Below are 13,825 nucleotides of genomic sequence, written 5' to 3' on the forward strand. Positions count from 1 at the left end.
AATTCTGGACAAACCGTTACTCGCCAATCACAGATGTTGGTAGTAAACAAAAGAGAAAAGTTTTCTCTTTCATTAACTGCTATGAACTGTGTTTTGCTTCTAGTTTGCTGTATTTGCTTCTAGTAAGCATTCAATGAGTGGATAGATCGAATATGTCCAATGCATAAAATTTACAGCAGAAGAAACGAGAGACAGATAGAAAAGTATGCTATCGATGCATAAATAAAATTCTGCGTGTAAGCTTTGCATGGGCTTCCTCTTGTACTTCCCCTCTCAAAACCTTCATGCTCGTTTGGCTGCACTTTTTGACAGTCCGTTTGGCTGCAATTTTTGACACTTCGCTAGTCTGTGTATAAAGTGTCTGTAGAAACAACCAAGTCCATTTCGGTCTCCAGAAAATTTGTCTAAGTATTGAAATTGTCTTTAAATCACTTTCGCAAATTAAAATTGTTCTTAGGGGCCATTAGGTGAGCAGAGTAAAACCTCAAAATATTCAACTCGCCTGATACACGGAAACGAAAAACTACCTAAAATTGAGTTCCTTTGACTCAATCTCGTGGTATCATGGGGGAACTTAAAATTAGGTAAACCGTGTTGAAGGTAGTTTCCATTTAACCACGGCAAAAATTACAACTCATTGGTTCTTTATACTCAAATTTAAGTTGAATTTACCTAATTTTGAGTTCACCCCAAACAACTCAAAAGTACCTTCCCCCACGGAAGACCTCGACTGAGTCGAATCTCTCTTTTTGTTTTTGACAACACTAATAAGTGCGAAAGCGACGCACAACTCAAAAGTAAGTTAAAAGAACTTATGCTGCAGGTTGTTTTATTTAACCGTGTAATGTTCGTCCAACTTCTTTTTGTCTGGGATCATTTCTGCAGGCAGAGAGATGCGAAACGACACGTTTGGCAACCCTATCATCACACGAATAGAAGAATGCAATCTAAAGCAAAAAGTCAAAAATTGCAATAACATGTGAATCAAGAATCCAAGAAAACAGATCTACTTCTGCACGTCGTATGTGTTCTTCGTCTCAAATTCCTTCCAGGCGAGATTGTAGAATAGTGTTTAGTTTAGCTAGAACCGCAAAATTTAAGCGTCTTCCAAAAGTAATCTTCCTTGAATCTATTGATGTCAAGGAGTTTTTTTCTTGAATAAACATGGATAACAACAGAAACAGTGCTTTTTCAGACAAGGTAACTAAAAATGCTTTTTTCGCGTTTGTCCAGATTTCTTTTATTGCTATGCACTTTCCAGTTAAAGGAACAGGTAACCGGATCATTTGATCGTTTGCGAAAAGCATTGGATTTACGAGAAAAGCTCTTGCTGCGACAATTGTCGGTAGTTGTGCAGCAGTCGCAACACGTTACATTCCAGTTTGACAATATCAAATTCGTCGACAGTGGTGAGGAGGATCTTGTTTCGAAAATTCGAACGTATGGAAAGTATAACATTGATAATTTCAATATTATACTAAAAGATCCTTACGAGAATGAGGATTACATACAACCGGTGGAGGACCACGATTTGATGCACAAAAGTTGTCGGCGAGGACCACCGGGTGACGAGAACACTGATAATCCAGAAAGTGAGGAAAATATCGTGGTTGAGATTTTTAACAACAAAGGCCTAATTAAAGAGGGCGCGGATGTGGTTCGTGAGTCCATCATAAATTTAGCGGTGAATGAAAGTAAGGAACTAATCGATAGAAGCTTTCCTGTGGGATTAATACTGGATGATGATATAGAACGTATGAAAATCGATTTAACAAACTTTCGGAATCGGGAACGTACGGCAATTCATTCACATTCAGTTGAAGGTGAAGGTAGCAGAGAAACTGTTGATGTTAGTAACAACAATCGACCGAGTGATGTGTTTGGAATTGATCCAACGAGATCTGCTCGGCAACAGCTAATGATTACTAAAGCATCTCAGACGGAACTGGATAAAGCGGGTAGACATAGTAGCGGTGTCATATCAAATAGTAGTGACTCTGATCGTAATCTAGTTTTTAAAACCAGCAAACAACGTTCGGATAAAACTGTTGAAAATGTGAACAGTTTAACTGTGACTAACTGTAGCGGTACCATAAACTTAAAGAATGTAACAAACCTAACAATCAATGCTTGCCCGGAAGTCTCCACATCCAAGCCAGCGGAGGAAGCACCACGTTGCTCATCGGTGGAAGGTAGTCCTGAGTGTGGTTTCTACAAAAGGCTGATAACCGAGAACAAAATACTTCGTCAGCACATCCTGAACACGAACTTGGCATACGCCACTAACACACATTCCCACGCATGCACAACTGGCTCGGATTCTCTCGAGACCGATCCGTCCACAGTGTCAAATCATTCCAGTGACGGTGGCGCACAGTCAGAGTGTAGTAAAACTCAGCGACCGCCACTCACTGCAGCTGACCTACGGAATATCCTGAATCTGCCACAACAGAATAACACTCTCACACAGGTTCTGGGTGATCTATTTGCCCTAGCATCACCCACCACGGCTGTTGCAGCGGCGGCAGTAGCAGCAGCAGCTGCCCGGAATGCACCAACATCCACCCATGAACACACGATGCAAATCCAACAGTGGCTCAAACAGATCATATCCGAAACGGAAACGGAGCCACAACAGAACGTCGAGCTGATGGAATTTAGTCAAATCAACAACTAAAGAAAGCAACGGTCCCAACTGTAAGTAGAACACAGTTTTAATCACTCAGGATTTTACTTTCGGAAAGTACAGAATGTTTCCGTAACAACTGTTCTTATAATTTAATGTTGTTTTTTATTGACTTCAAACAATCACTCTAAAATAATCTGAACTTACCACAATAGATCTAAATACTGGTCGCAGTGTTATCTCCCACAAAAAAAATCTGAACTTATTTCTTTTGGACCTCCCTCAAATGTTGAGCACTTAGAGCTCTTATACGAAGTAAGATATGATGAACCTAGACGCCTTCTTCAAGTGTTGTAGATGATCCATGAACCGCTGAAGTTTGCCAATTGTTACGAACTCACTTGTCAGATATTTCCAAGATGACCCACTTCAAACATCTTGGTGTCGTTTTTTACTGTATATTCACAACCAAGCCACATACATTACTTTTGCATTTTTGTCGAGGTTGTTTACAAAATGTTTGAAATAGATGCGCATCATTTGTTTGATTTTGTTTATTTGTTGACCTTATCAACGTATTAGTCTATAATGTAAAAATAGAAAATACGTACAATTTTGCTCACTTTCTTCTATTTACTATTATAGATTTATTTAAACTTTTCTTAGCAAGATAAAACAGATGGCGACAAAGGATAAGTTTCGTCTGTGATTTGGCGTAAGCCTCCCATAAAATTCCAGCGACTGGACCTAGCAAACCAAAGTACAGTTCTAAGAAAAAAATATTGAAAATGGGAATTCTTTTTAAGTAATTTTTAAACCTATGAAATAGATCCTGATTATGACGTAATATAGAACATTTAAAAAAAACCGGAGTTCTTCAGTAAATCACATAAGTTAGAAATACAATTCTCCGTTAATTCCGCTATATTAGAAGAAATGCAATGTGCTTCAACAACTACATTTGCCCTTCAAAATGCACAAGTGGCGCCATATTCGTTCTGAACGCTTACAAATGTTAATATGCTCTTTGCAATACTTTGCTCTCCTAATTCAAAAATACTAGGGTTCTAGTTTCAATAGGCTATGCCATTTTTGGCGTTACCCCGAAACTGATGTCGTTTTTGATTGAAGCGAAACTGAGTAAGGTTCTACCGTTAACCGCGTCCCTGTCAAAATGTATAAACTGATAGCGCCTGGGGTTGGAACCTGACACAGTTTCGGGGTCAAGCAAAATCGTCATCAGTTTCGCTTCAAACAAAAACGACATTAATTTGTTTGCAATGAAGCAACAAAACAACAAATGCTTTAATCTTTTCCTACATTGTGGATCCAGACTAAAATTTAAATTATGTAACATGTTTATAATGATCCCTCCTTTAACTCTCCATTTTCTACACCATTACAGATGCATATATTTTACATAAGTGGTGACTTCGCTTTTTAGTCAAGATAAGCTTAATAATCCTCACTTTTAAAGTTGAAATTGTGATTTAGGGCGGGCTTTTCAGACTTTTCAATATAGCAACTTATATTTATGACATCACAAAATATTGAATAAGTAACATCGTATAAATATAGAAGCACGAACATTACTGTTTTTAATCTATGTACAACTGAAACATTAGCTCAGTATAACTAAATTATAACCACAGAAAATCAATTTTAATGATTAATGCTATCAATTTTACAATCGTAATCCTAGTGAAACAACAAAGCAGTGATATTGAACGCATTTCAATCTTACGAACGACGAACGCCACCTTGACAAATTTAGAAGTGTCAAACTTTAGTCCTATATATATTAATTGGTTTCACATTGCTATGCTAATAAAGATAATAATCGTCATAATACACGAGGTTTGATCATTCTATATAGATGACAAGTATCCATCCGGCCAATTCGGTTGGGAACTCTGCCTGTACAAACAAACAGGCATTATACGAAAAATATCCGATTGTATCTAATTAGGTCGGTCAAAGCCTTTATTTGGAGTAGCTTGTACCACCACAGCACGTCTTGAGTTTCTTTTAAAGGAGCCACTCGCTTCCCAGGCTAAACACAAAGGACCCAGTGATACCACGCCGATTTCACGAGCATAGCTCTCTTCCACAGTTAACCGCAAAGGAGGGCGAAGCAGGTAGGACGACGGATCCACCTGAGGTAGTTTACTGCGGTATCTACCTGGACTATTCACGGGAAGTGAGTGGACCCGGTGATTGGTCGCCCTGTCGCTAGGGAAGTTCCAACGAAAGAGCCTTGCTCACCTCCCTAGCCAATCGAAAAGGACCGCTGCAATAGCAGCCAACGGTACCACTAGGAGAAGACGGCCGTTGGAATCCCGGCCGATCGGAAAAAAAACTTTCACCTTCCCGCCATCGTCGGAAGCAGCTGATTAGTTCCATCGGCAGAATGCAGCACAGAAGAGAGAGGAGGAGGGTCCGACAGCTACCGGAAAGCAGGAGATTGTGATCGCATCTACCTACTTCCCTGGCGATGCGGATACAGCACCACCTTCTGAAATCGGTGCCCTGTACTGTAAAACCATAAACAAGCTCTATGTCATAGGATGGGATGCCAATGCACATCACACAATATGGGGTAGCACGGATATAAATACCAGAGGCGAGTACCTACTCGAATATCTTTCGTCAAATGATGTCAATATATGTGACAAGGGAGTTGAACCTACATTTATGAACGCAGTTAGAAGCGAAGTACTGGACCTCACGTTATGCAGCGCTCAAATAACGGAAAATATTAAGAGCTGGCTCGTTTCTGACGAACCTGGTCTGTCGGATCACAGACACATAATGTTCGCCATATAAACCAATAAACTCACAATGTAAAAGCACAGGGAAATAAGGAAAACAAATTGGTGTGTATTCCGCTCACACCTGGAACAGTCGAAAAGAACGGGGAGTATACGACCCCCAAAGCCGCCTATAAGGACAGTTCCTTGGTGGAACGAAAATCTAGCAAAAGTTAAGAAGGAAGCTAGGCGCCTGTTCAATAAAGCGAAGATTACTGGTAACTAAAAAGTCTTATCAAAGTATAATGACTACCGGGAAACGTTCGGAACTAAAAATGATGGCTACTTCGTTTAATGGTAATACTTGAACTGGCGCTGCCAGCAGCTTTATTCAAGCTCTGATTTTTCAAAGCATAGGTTTTCTCTCCCATTCTCATCTCATACTATTCGAACGGGTTCGGACGTTTATCATAACAGTCCTTACCCTTTAAATAAGAAGATACAATTCGAAAGTTTTTAACAATCAATAAGCTTACCACACTATTTTTGAAAGGAATTCATTTTTTCACTTTTTCAGAAGCAGGTCTTCCCTTCGAACTTTCCATCTTTTCGCATCTTTGTGTGCTTCGCCGTTTCGATTCAGGGAAGCCCCGAAAAACTTTCTCGTCTTCGCTCTCCTCGCCATCATAATCGTCACTGTCACTCCCTGGCCACGCACGTTTGCGGCCTCCAGTCGCTTCGCGAACTTGTTCGGGTTGTCGGACTATGACTGCTCTTCTTCTCCTTCCGAGCGACTTATTCAGACTTATCTGGTTTCGATGCGCCATCACCTTTGTGTCTTCAAGGGCGCACTGTAATATATTTTTTGAAATTTTCAGTAGAAAATGTCCCTTGATCCATCGTGCTGCATCACAGGGATTGTGACCGTTGTACCAAAGCACGTCTCCAATCCTCAGATCGCTTAGACTATCTGGATCACTTAGATCAATCTCAGATTTCTGAGAGGTGTCATCAGGTGGGATTGTATATTTGAGTGATTGTGTGTAGCGTTTTTTTGGGTTTATGAAGTCTAAGATAGTCTTTGGTTCGAACGAATAAACTTTTTCTGATGGAAAGCATCATTCATCTGTCAAACTCGAATTACGATACGACAATAAAAATAAATTTGCCTGATCTTCTAAATCTAACTTTTCAATTCTGGGTCTAAGAGGAATTTCTTGAGCACATCTTTTACAGTTCTCACCGAATTTTCGGCTTGAACATTGCTAGAGGGATTATAAGGTGGACTTTTCATTACCTTTATTCCTTGTTTTTCCAGGAACTCCACAAAACCAAGTGGGCCACCGTCGGTAACTATAACATCGGGCAAACCAAACCTAGCGAAAAACTCTATACACTTTTTCAAAACTTTCCCTGTATCGGTCCTTCGGTGCTTCATCCAGATAACCTCTATCCATTTGAAAAAGCTATCTACTATTAGCAAAAACGACTTCCGATCGAAGAAAAAGAAATCCGCATGTATTCTGGTTTGGTTGTAGGAATCCACGATGAACTTACCTTTGGTTTTGGAACCACAGCCATCCTGTTGCAAGCAATGCACGAATTTGCCAAACGCTCAATATCAGCGTTAATGCCATACCAGTAGACTGATCGAGTGATCGACGTGCCATCTGCTTCATCTTCACCATCCCTGAGTGATTAGCATGAAGCAATTTTGGCATCTTATTTTGCATTGATTTAGTAATTATTACTCTATCCTGATATAGTAAACATCCATCCACGTATTCCAAGTCTCGTTGATTCGAGAAAACGTTTACAAACTGCTTTTCCAACCTTTTGGGCCAGCCATTGTACAAAAATAAGATACCTTGCTGCAATAAAACATCCTTTGACGTTTCACTAGCTACCATCGCACAGTCTACTGAAAGTTCGTGCCTGAAGTTGATACCGTTCATTGCTCCATGATCAAGACTGCTGGGAACATCGTGATTCAGAGGGAATCGCGAACAAAAGTCAGCGTTCCCCATCTTTGTAGGCGGTCGGTATTGTATGTCACAATCATAACCATGAAACCTCCAAGATAAATCTCTGCAGCCGCGTGACAAAAATAGCTTGTTTTCCAGTCTTACCAAAAATTCCAACTAAAGGTGTATGGTCAGTGTATACAACGAACTTCTGTCCATACAAATACTTGTGGATTTTTTTATTGTACATGCCAAAGCCAAGGCTTCCAGATTTAGAATAGGATACGACTTCTGAGCTGAATTGAGTGAAAATGAAGTGAATGAAATAGGTTTTCGACTCCATCAATTATATGAGCTATCACTCCGCCTAAACCATAGCTTGAGGCGTCAGAAACCACCACAATTGGCTTCTGTGGGTCAAAATATTCCAACAAATTTGTTTTTATTAAAGCATTTTTACTGTTTTGAAAAGCCTCGTCATAGTTAGGACTAGTGTTTCAAATTAAATTCAAACAAATTCTACGTGAATACGACATATTTATCCATTGAATATTCATTGCCATGCTATTGAGTCGTAAAGTATGAACTTTCCACATGACTTTCGCATGTGCATTTCTACATGTACAACAATTCATATCATCGATTCTACTGTCAATGAAATCTATAAGTAAAACAATGTGATATTCACGTGTAATTCATTTGAAAATTTTAGTCTATGGTATTTCGTATGATGTTGATGTGCTTTTCACACCATGTTCACATAAATTTCATTTGAAAGCCATATTTCCCACACTCGAATGGATATTCAAGTGACAACCGTGTGCACTTCATGTGTTTGTGGATTGAAATAATTCAATAGATTTCCACATGATGTTAACGTGTTAAGTTTTTTTTTAGTGTGCTTCCCCTCTCAAAACCTTCATGCTCGTTTGGCTGCTCTTTTTGACAGTACGCTTGGCTGCAATTTTTGACACTTCGCTAGTCTGTGTATAAAGTGTCTGTAGTGAAAAATTAAAAAGGGGCCATCCATATACCACGTGGACAATTTGGCATCTTATTTTGCATTGATTTAGTAATTATTACTCTATCCTGATATAGTAAACATCCATCCACGTATTCCAAGTCTCGTTGATTCGAGAAAACGTTTACAAACTGCTTTTCCAACCTTTTGGGCCAGCCATTGTACAAAAATAAGATAACTTGCTGCAATAAAACATCCTTTGACGTTTCACTAGCTACCATCGCACAGTCTACTGAAAGTTCGTGCCTGAAGTTGATACCGTTCATTGCTCCATGATCAACACTGCTGGGAACATCGTGATTCAGAGGGAATCGCGAACAAAAGTCAGCGTTCCCCATCTTTGTAGGCGGTCGGTATTGTATGTCAAAATCATAACCATGAAACCTCCAAGATAATCAACATCATACGAAATACCATAGACTAAAATTTTCAAATGAATTACACGTGAATATCACATTGTTTTACTTATAGATTTCATTGACAGTAGAATCGATGATATGAATTGTTGTACATGTAGAAATGCACATGCGAAAGTCATGTGGAAAGTTCATACTTTACGACTCAATAGCATGGCAATGAACATTCAATGGATAAATATGTCGTATTCACGTAGAATTTGTTTGAATTCAATTTGAAACACTAGTCCTAACTATGACGAGGCTTTTCAAAACAGTAAAAATGCTTTAATAAAAACAAATTTGTTGGAATATTTTGACCCACAGAAGCCAATTGTGGTGGTTTCTGACGCCTCAAGCTATGGTTTAGGCGAAGTGATAGCTCATATAATTGATGGAGTCGAAAATTGGCTGCTCTTTTTGACAGTACGCTTGGCTGCAATTTTTGACACTTCGCTAGTCTGTGTATAAAGTGTCTGTAGGGAAAAATTAAAAAGGGGACATCCATATACCACGTGGACAATTTAGGGGAGGGTATGGGTCACGAGAAAATCCACACTTGTACATGGGGAGAGGGGTGGGGGTAATGGAAATGTCTACGTGGACTTTTCATTGTATTTTTGCCTACTATAAGAAAATGAAATAAATTTGTATCGTCATTGGTGTGAGCGCTTACCTTTAAGCTTTTTCCAAGATTATGAAACAGTCAAAGTGTGTGATGGTAACTATCATCAGAAAAAATCAGAGAAAATCATGCGAAACAAAATCCGAGAAAAAAATCTGTATGACTCATTTGATTCAATCTTCCGTGACTTGGCCAAATACCACTAATTTTGGATTTGAAAGCTTGTGGTGCAAATTACGGGCCAATTCAAGAATCCAATAGTCAGTCTATCATCTGATCTCGCACGAAGCAGAAGCAAAAAAATCGCTACGCTATAGCAGGCTATAGGCACCAGTGAATCAAGCCAGCTTTTGCATATCGGTGCACAAACAAATTGTATCGTTGCCCCTGGCTGCGGAGTAAAATGAGCTTGCCAAATGAAACAAAAGTGCCCGTGCTACGGGATAACACGATTTCGATCTACTTTAGTAAAACTCGTGTTAGACCCACAGTTCAGGAAGTGGAACAATTAGTTATAGTCAAAATGGAGCTTAATCTCGCTGAAGGTACGTACATTCAGCTACACCACGTTAAAAACTGTGTTTTGCTCACGTTTAGAAGTTTAACACAGGCAGAAAACTTCATTGCAAAGAACAACATGCAACACGAGGTCGAATTTAATAACACCAGAATCAAAATCCCCGCGTGTATGGAAAACGACATGGTGGACGTGCGTAACCATGATTTGGCCCCGCGCACTAGGGAAGATTACATCAAACGAATCATATCACAATATGAAAAAGTAGAATCTATTACGAATGACATCTGAAGAAATTTTTTCACCGGCATTCCCAACGGCGTTCGTCTTGTGAGGATGCGAGTGACTAAACCAATACCTTCTTACATAACTATCGAATGCAAATCACCGAAGGAAGGCGTGACCTATAAGCAAACAACGCTAATCACATATCCCGGGCAGACCCCAACATGCCAATTCTGTAGCCATACAGCCCACTACGGAAAACATGCGCCGAAGGAATTAGTCAAAAATCTACTATAGCCAACAGCCACTGACGCTTACAGATAAACCAAAAACAACAATCCAATTAACCAATTAAGCAGGTAAAACGACCACGACAACCGCTCCGAAACCAAGAACTAGCATCGCCAACAAAGAAGCAAATACCGATGAAGACGGTTTTACAACAGCGACCAGTAAGAACAAGAAACAAATAAAAACCTCTGATCATGAACAGCAAGAAAAAAGTACCGATGATGATATGGACGGGAGCGATAACGCAAGAGAAAGCAGACTGAATGACCCCTTTTATTTTAAATTTTTACTTTTATTATAAAAACTTAAAAGATCCACGGCTTAGTTATGCTAACGCATTGAGCCGTGTGAAATAAACCTTAATAAAAAAGAATCCAATAGTTACTTCAAATGTTATAGTATGATAAATCTTTTAAACTTAAATATAAAAGATCATAATACCGTTCAAAAATGAGATATTTGCATATAAATTTCTCAAAAGACTAAAGAAGTGTATGATATTCTATGGTTGAAGTTTGGACGATTTTCATTAAGTTCTTCACCATAGTAGTCTAAAACATGGGAAAATATTCTGAAAACCCATTTTTCATTAAATTACCAAAAATTTTTAGAAAGTCCACGTGGACATCGTTGGGGTACAGGAATTGTCCACGCTTGTCCATGGAGGAGGGGTAGGGGGTTAAAAATGAAGGTTTTTTTATGTCCACGTGGTATATGAACGGCCCCTACCATCGTCAACCGATCTTCGTAATATTTGAGAGAATAATACAGAATATATAGAAGCATCAATTGTCTTCTTTGAATTGTTTATACCATTTATAAGTTTCAAGATATTCAATCGCAAACTTTAAAAATCGTTTTTCTCGAAATGTACTAAATGGCGCTTGTCATAAGATAGCACAACAGCGACGAATTGACAATAGTGTAACATATTGGATGTTCTAATAAACAACCACTTTCCTGGGTCGAAAAACGAGAATTCTACAGGTCTGGGTTGTGAGGCATCACAAAATCTGACATGTCAGATTTTCACACCATTTCTAATTAAATGAGCTATCAACACCTTCGAACCCTACAAATCCCCCTGATAACATTCTTCCAGTATTTCTACGACAATCGACAGACAATTTTTCCTGTTCTACTAAACGTCCTAAGATCCAGTCTTATGATTGGACACACACCTATAAGCTGGAGAGAAGTTGGGGTAATATTTATTCCAAAAATAGGACTTTACGCTAACCAAGGCCTTTAGAACTATTAGTTTGACATCAATACTTCTGAAACTGATGGAAAAACTGCTAGACCACCATACTGCCGTTTTACGCATAATTGTCCCATGTTTCTTTTTGATCAGTTTCACTTTTTTCATCAAACAGCCCTTTCTGAAGTATATTTTTAAAAAACGCATCCAAATCATACAGTTTGTTCGAAGACTCCGCGAAAAAATACCAAGTCTGTTTGTTCCATTGTTGAAATTCTACGCATAATTGTTCCACTAACAAAAAAAACAAAAAAGTGGACAATTAAAAAATAATTATATTGCGTTTAGTTAAGAAGCACCGACAAACTGACATGGCACTGTATTTTCAAATTTGGCAAGATATTATTAGAGAGTTGACGCAAAATTTTGTAACTCGTACTATCAAATGATAATAAATCCCGAAGTTGCTGTAACGTCAGGGACTGGAAGGTGAAGTATATTTTTCTATATTAAGAGCCATAGTACTCAAGGGAGAGAAGTTGTTTAGAAAAGCGTAGAATAGGGTTAATTGAGCAAGCTTAGAGTGTCCCTGTGGCTTAACCTTTTGCCTGCTATCGCAGGAGTTAGGATCTTTTGACATTAGTATGCAAATCACCTGAGCCTGCGGCATGTCCGGACGAGCGTACAGTAACTTTGTACTTCATGCTGTTGGAACCGACTTGAAGTTGATTCATTTTTTTCGATTCACTTTTCATGGAGTCAACCAGAGAACAAAGCCTGTCAATACCACAATACTATCTACTTGAAACGTTAATATACAATACTCCGCTCATTTGAATTCGAAAAACTTCTGCTCGTTTGAATATGTCTTGTCTAGACTTTTACTAGAGGACATAAGTGTTCTTTTACGAGAGACACGTTAAGTAATGATGTGTAACTCATTATACAGATTATACAGCTACTGTTCCTAGTTTAAATTATTTGCCAAAAATTTCCACCGAAATCGTTCTAGTTGTCATGTCGGTTTGTCGGTGTAAGAAATACAATACGCTAGATGTCGGTCACTGAAACAATTGATGGAAAAATACAGGTTCATTAAAAAAGAGATGGCCGTGGTAATATTAATTACAGCAGTGAGAACAATCTTGCTCCTCATCACCGTCGTCGCTTGCATAACATGGCGAACGCATCTAGGATAATGAGCCTGTTTTCGCCATTTTTCTATTATCACGCTACCCATTTGAAGCCGTTGATTAGTGCAGGGTCTGCTATTTTTCATCGTTTTTAGGCCATTTCTATACCGTTTATTCAAAACGTAATATCTGTAAACAAACTGAGTTTATTATGCCAAATAAAAGCTAAGCATTGACTCTTTATCGTCCACAAATAATAGAGAAAAATGATAACTCTTTATATGTTAATTTAATCTTAAGTCAAAATGTCACATATAGTATACTAAAGCTTTGCTAATATTTTGTAGATGTGATGTTTTGCGTTGTGATGTTTCTCCAAGTCGACTGTAGTTAGTATGTTTTTCCAATGCCAAACCTCATATCTACTCTCGGTTGTAATACAGCACATGAAATATATCACAACAACAAGCCCGTCTCTTAAAACGTCACGGTAAAATGTACCATCTACAAACGGTGTTGCCAAGACCACATATGTAAAAGAGCATAATAGCAAAAGTGATCGGCAAAATGTAATAAAATAATAGTTATCAATTATCTCCCTATTATCTTCGCAAAAACATGTAATATGCTTATACGATCCTGCAATCAGTAAATGCAGAGGCGATAGTAGAATTAATAGCCTTCTGTGTGCTTTAATTGTTAAATAAATTTAAAAGTTGCAAGGAAATTTTTGCACGCGATTTTCTCCGTTTCACGTTTCTGTTAGATATGATGTAATGAAAAAACGCTCTAGATTTGTGTTTTTAGATTGGTTCTTTAGAACGAAGCTAAATTGTTTACGCACTCCATAGAGTGTAGGCAGAGTAGTTAATTAATTTGTGAGGCACCCTCCTAAATAGAGTGAAAATAGGCACTTTACCCTATTTCCGATTTTGATGAACCAAAAAATCTCCCGAATGAGTTACAGTGACACAATCTCATTTTCGTACACCGCTGTGCGGAATGCTTATATGCATTTTACAAGTAAAAAATTAGTTCACGAGACATTTTATTTATGTAGAAATAGTTTACTAGACA

The 13,825-nt window shown here is 38.5% G+C and overlaps 1 protein-coding gene across 2 annotated transcripts; it reads left to right on the plus strand.

The window, feature by feature from the left end:
- The first annotated feature begins 965 nt into the window (after window positions 1-965).
- LOC131690842 (uncharacterized) lies at window positions 966-4,475 on the plus strand. Of its 2 annotated transcripts, XM_058976907.1 has the most exons (3): window positions 966-1,200; window positions 1,262-2,697; window positions 4,032-4,475. In XM_058976907.1, the coding sequence occupies exons 1-2, from the start codon at window positions 1,165-1,167 to the stop codon at window positions 2,675-2,677; spliced, it is 1,452 nt and encodes a 483-aa protein (XP_058832890.1). In that variant the 5' UTR covers window positions 966-1,164; the 3' UTR covers window positions 2,678-2,697; window positions 4,032-4,475. The 2 variants fall into 2 exon arrangements, with proteins under 2 accessions (XP_058832890.1, XP_058832888.1); XM_058976905.1 differs by having other exon boundaries at window positions 1,262-4,475.
- Window positions 4,476-13,825: the final 9,350 nt, after the last annotated feature.

The sequence above is a fragment of the Topomyia yanbarensis genome, chromosome 3 (genome assembly GCF_030247195.1).
Source record: "Topomyia yanbarensis strain Yona2022 chromosome 3, ASM3024719v1, whole genome shotgun sequence".
NCBI classification, from domain to species: Eukaryota; Metazoa; Arthropoda; class Insecta; order Diptera; family Culicidae; genus Topomyia; species Topomyia yanbarensis.

Coding starts and splice junctions, on each gene's coding strand:
- LOC131690842 (XM_058976905.1), top strand. CDS start 1,165: ATGGATAACAACAGAAACAGTGCTTTTTCAGACAAG. Junction 1,201..1,261: donor ACAGTGCTTTTTCAGACAAG/GTAACTAAAAAT, acceptor TGCACTTTCCAG/TTAAAGGAACAGGTAACCGG.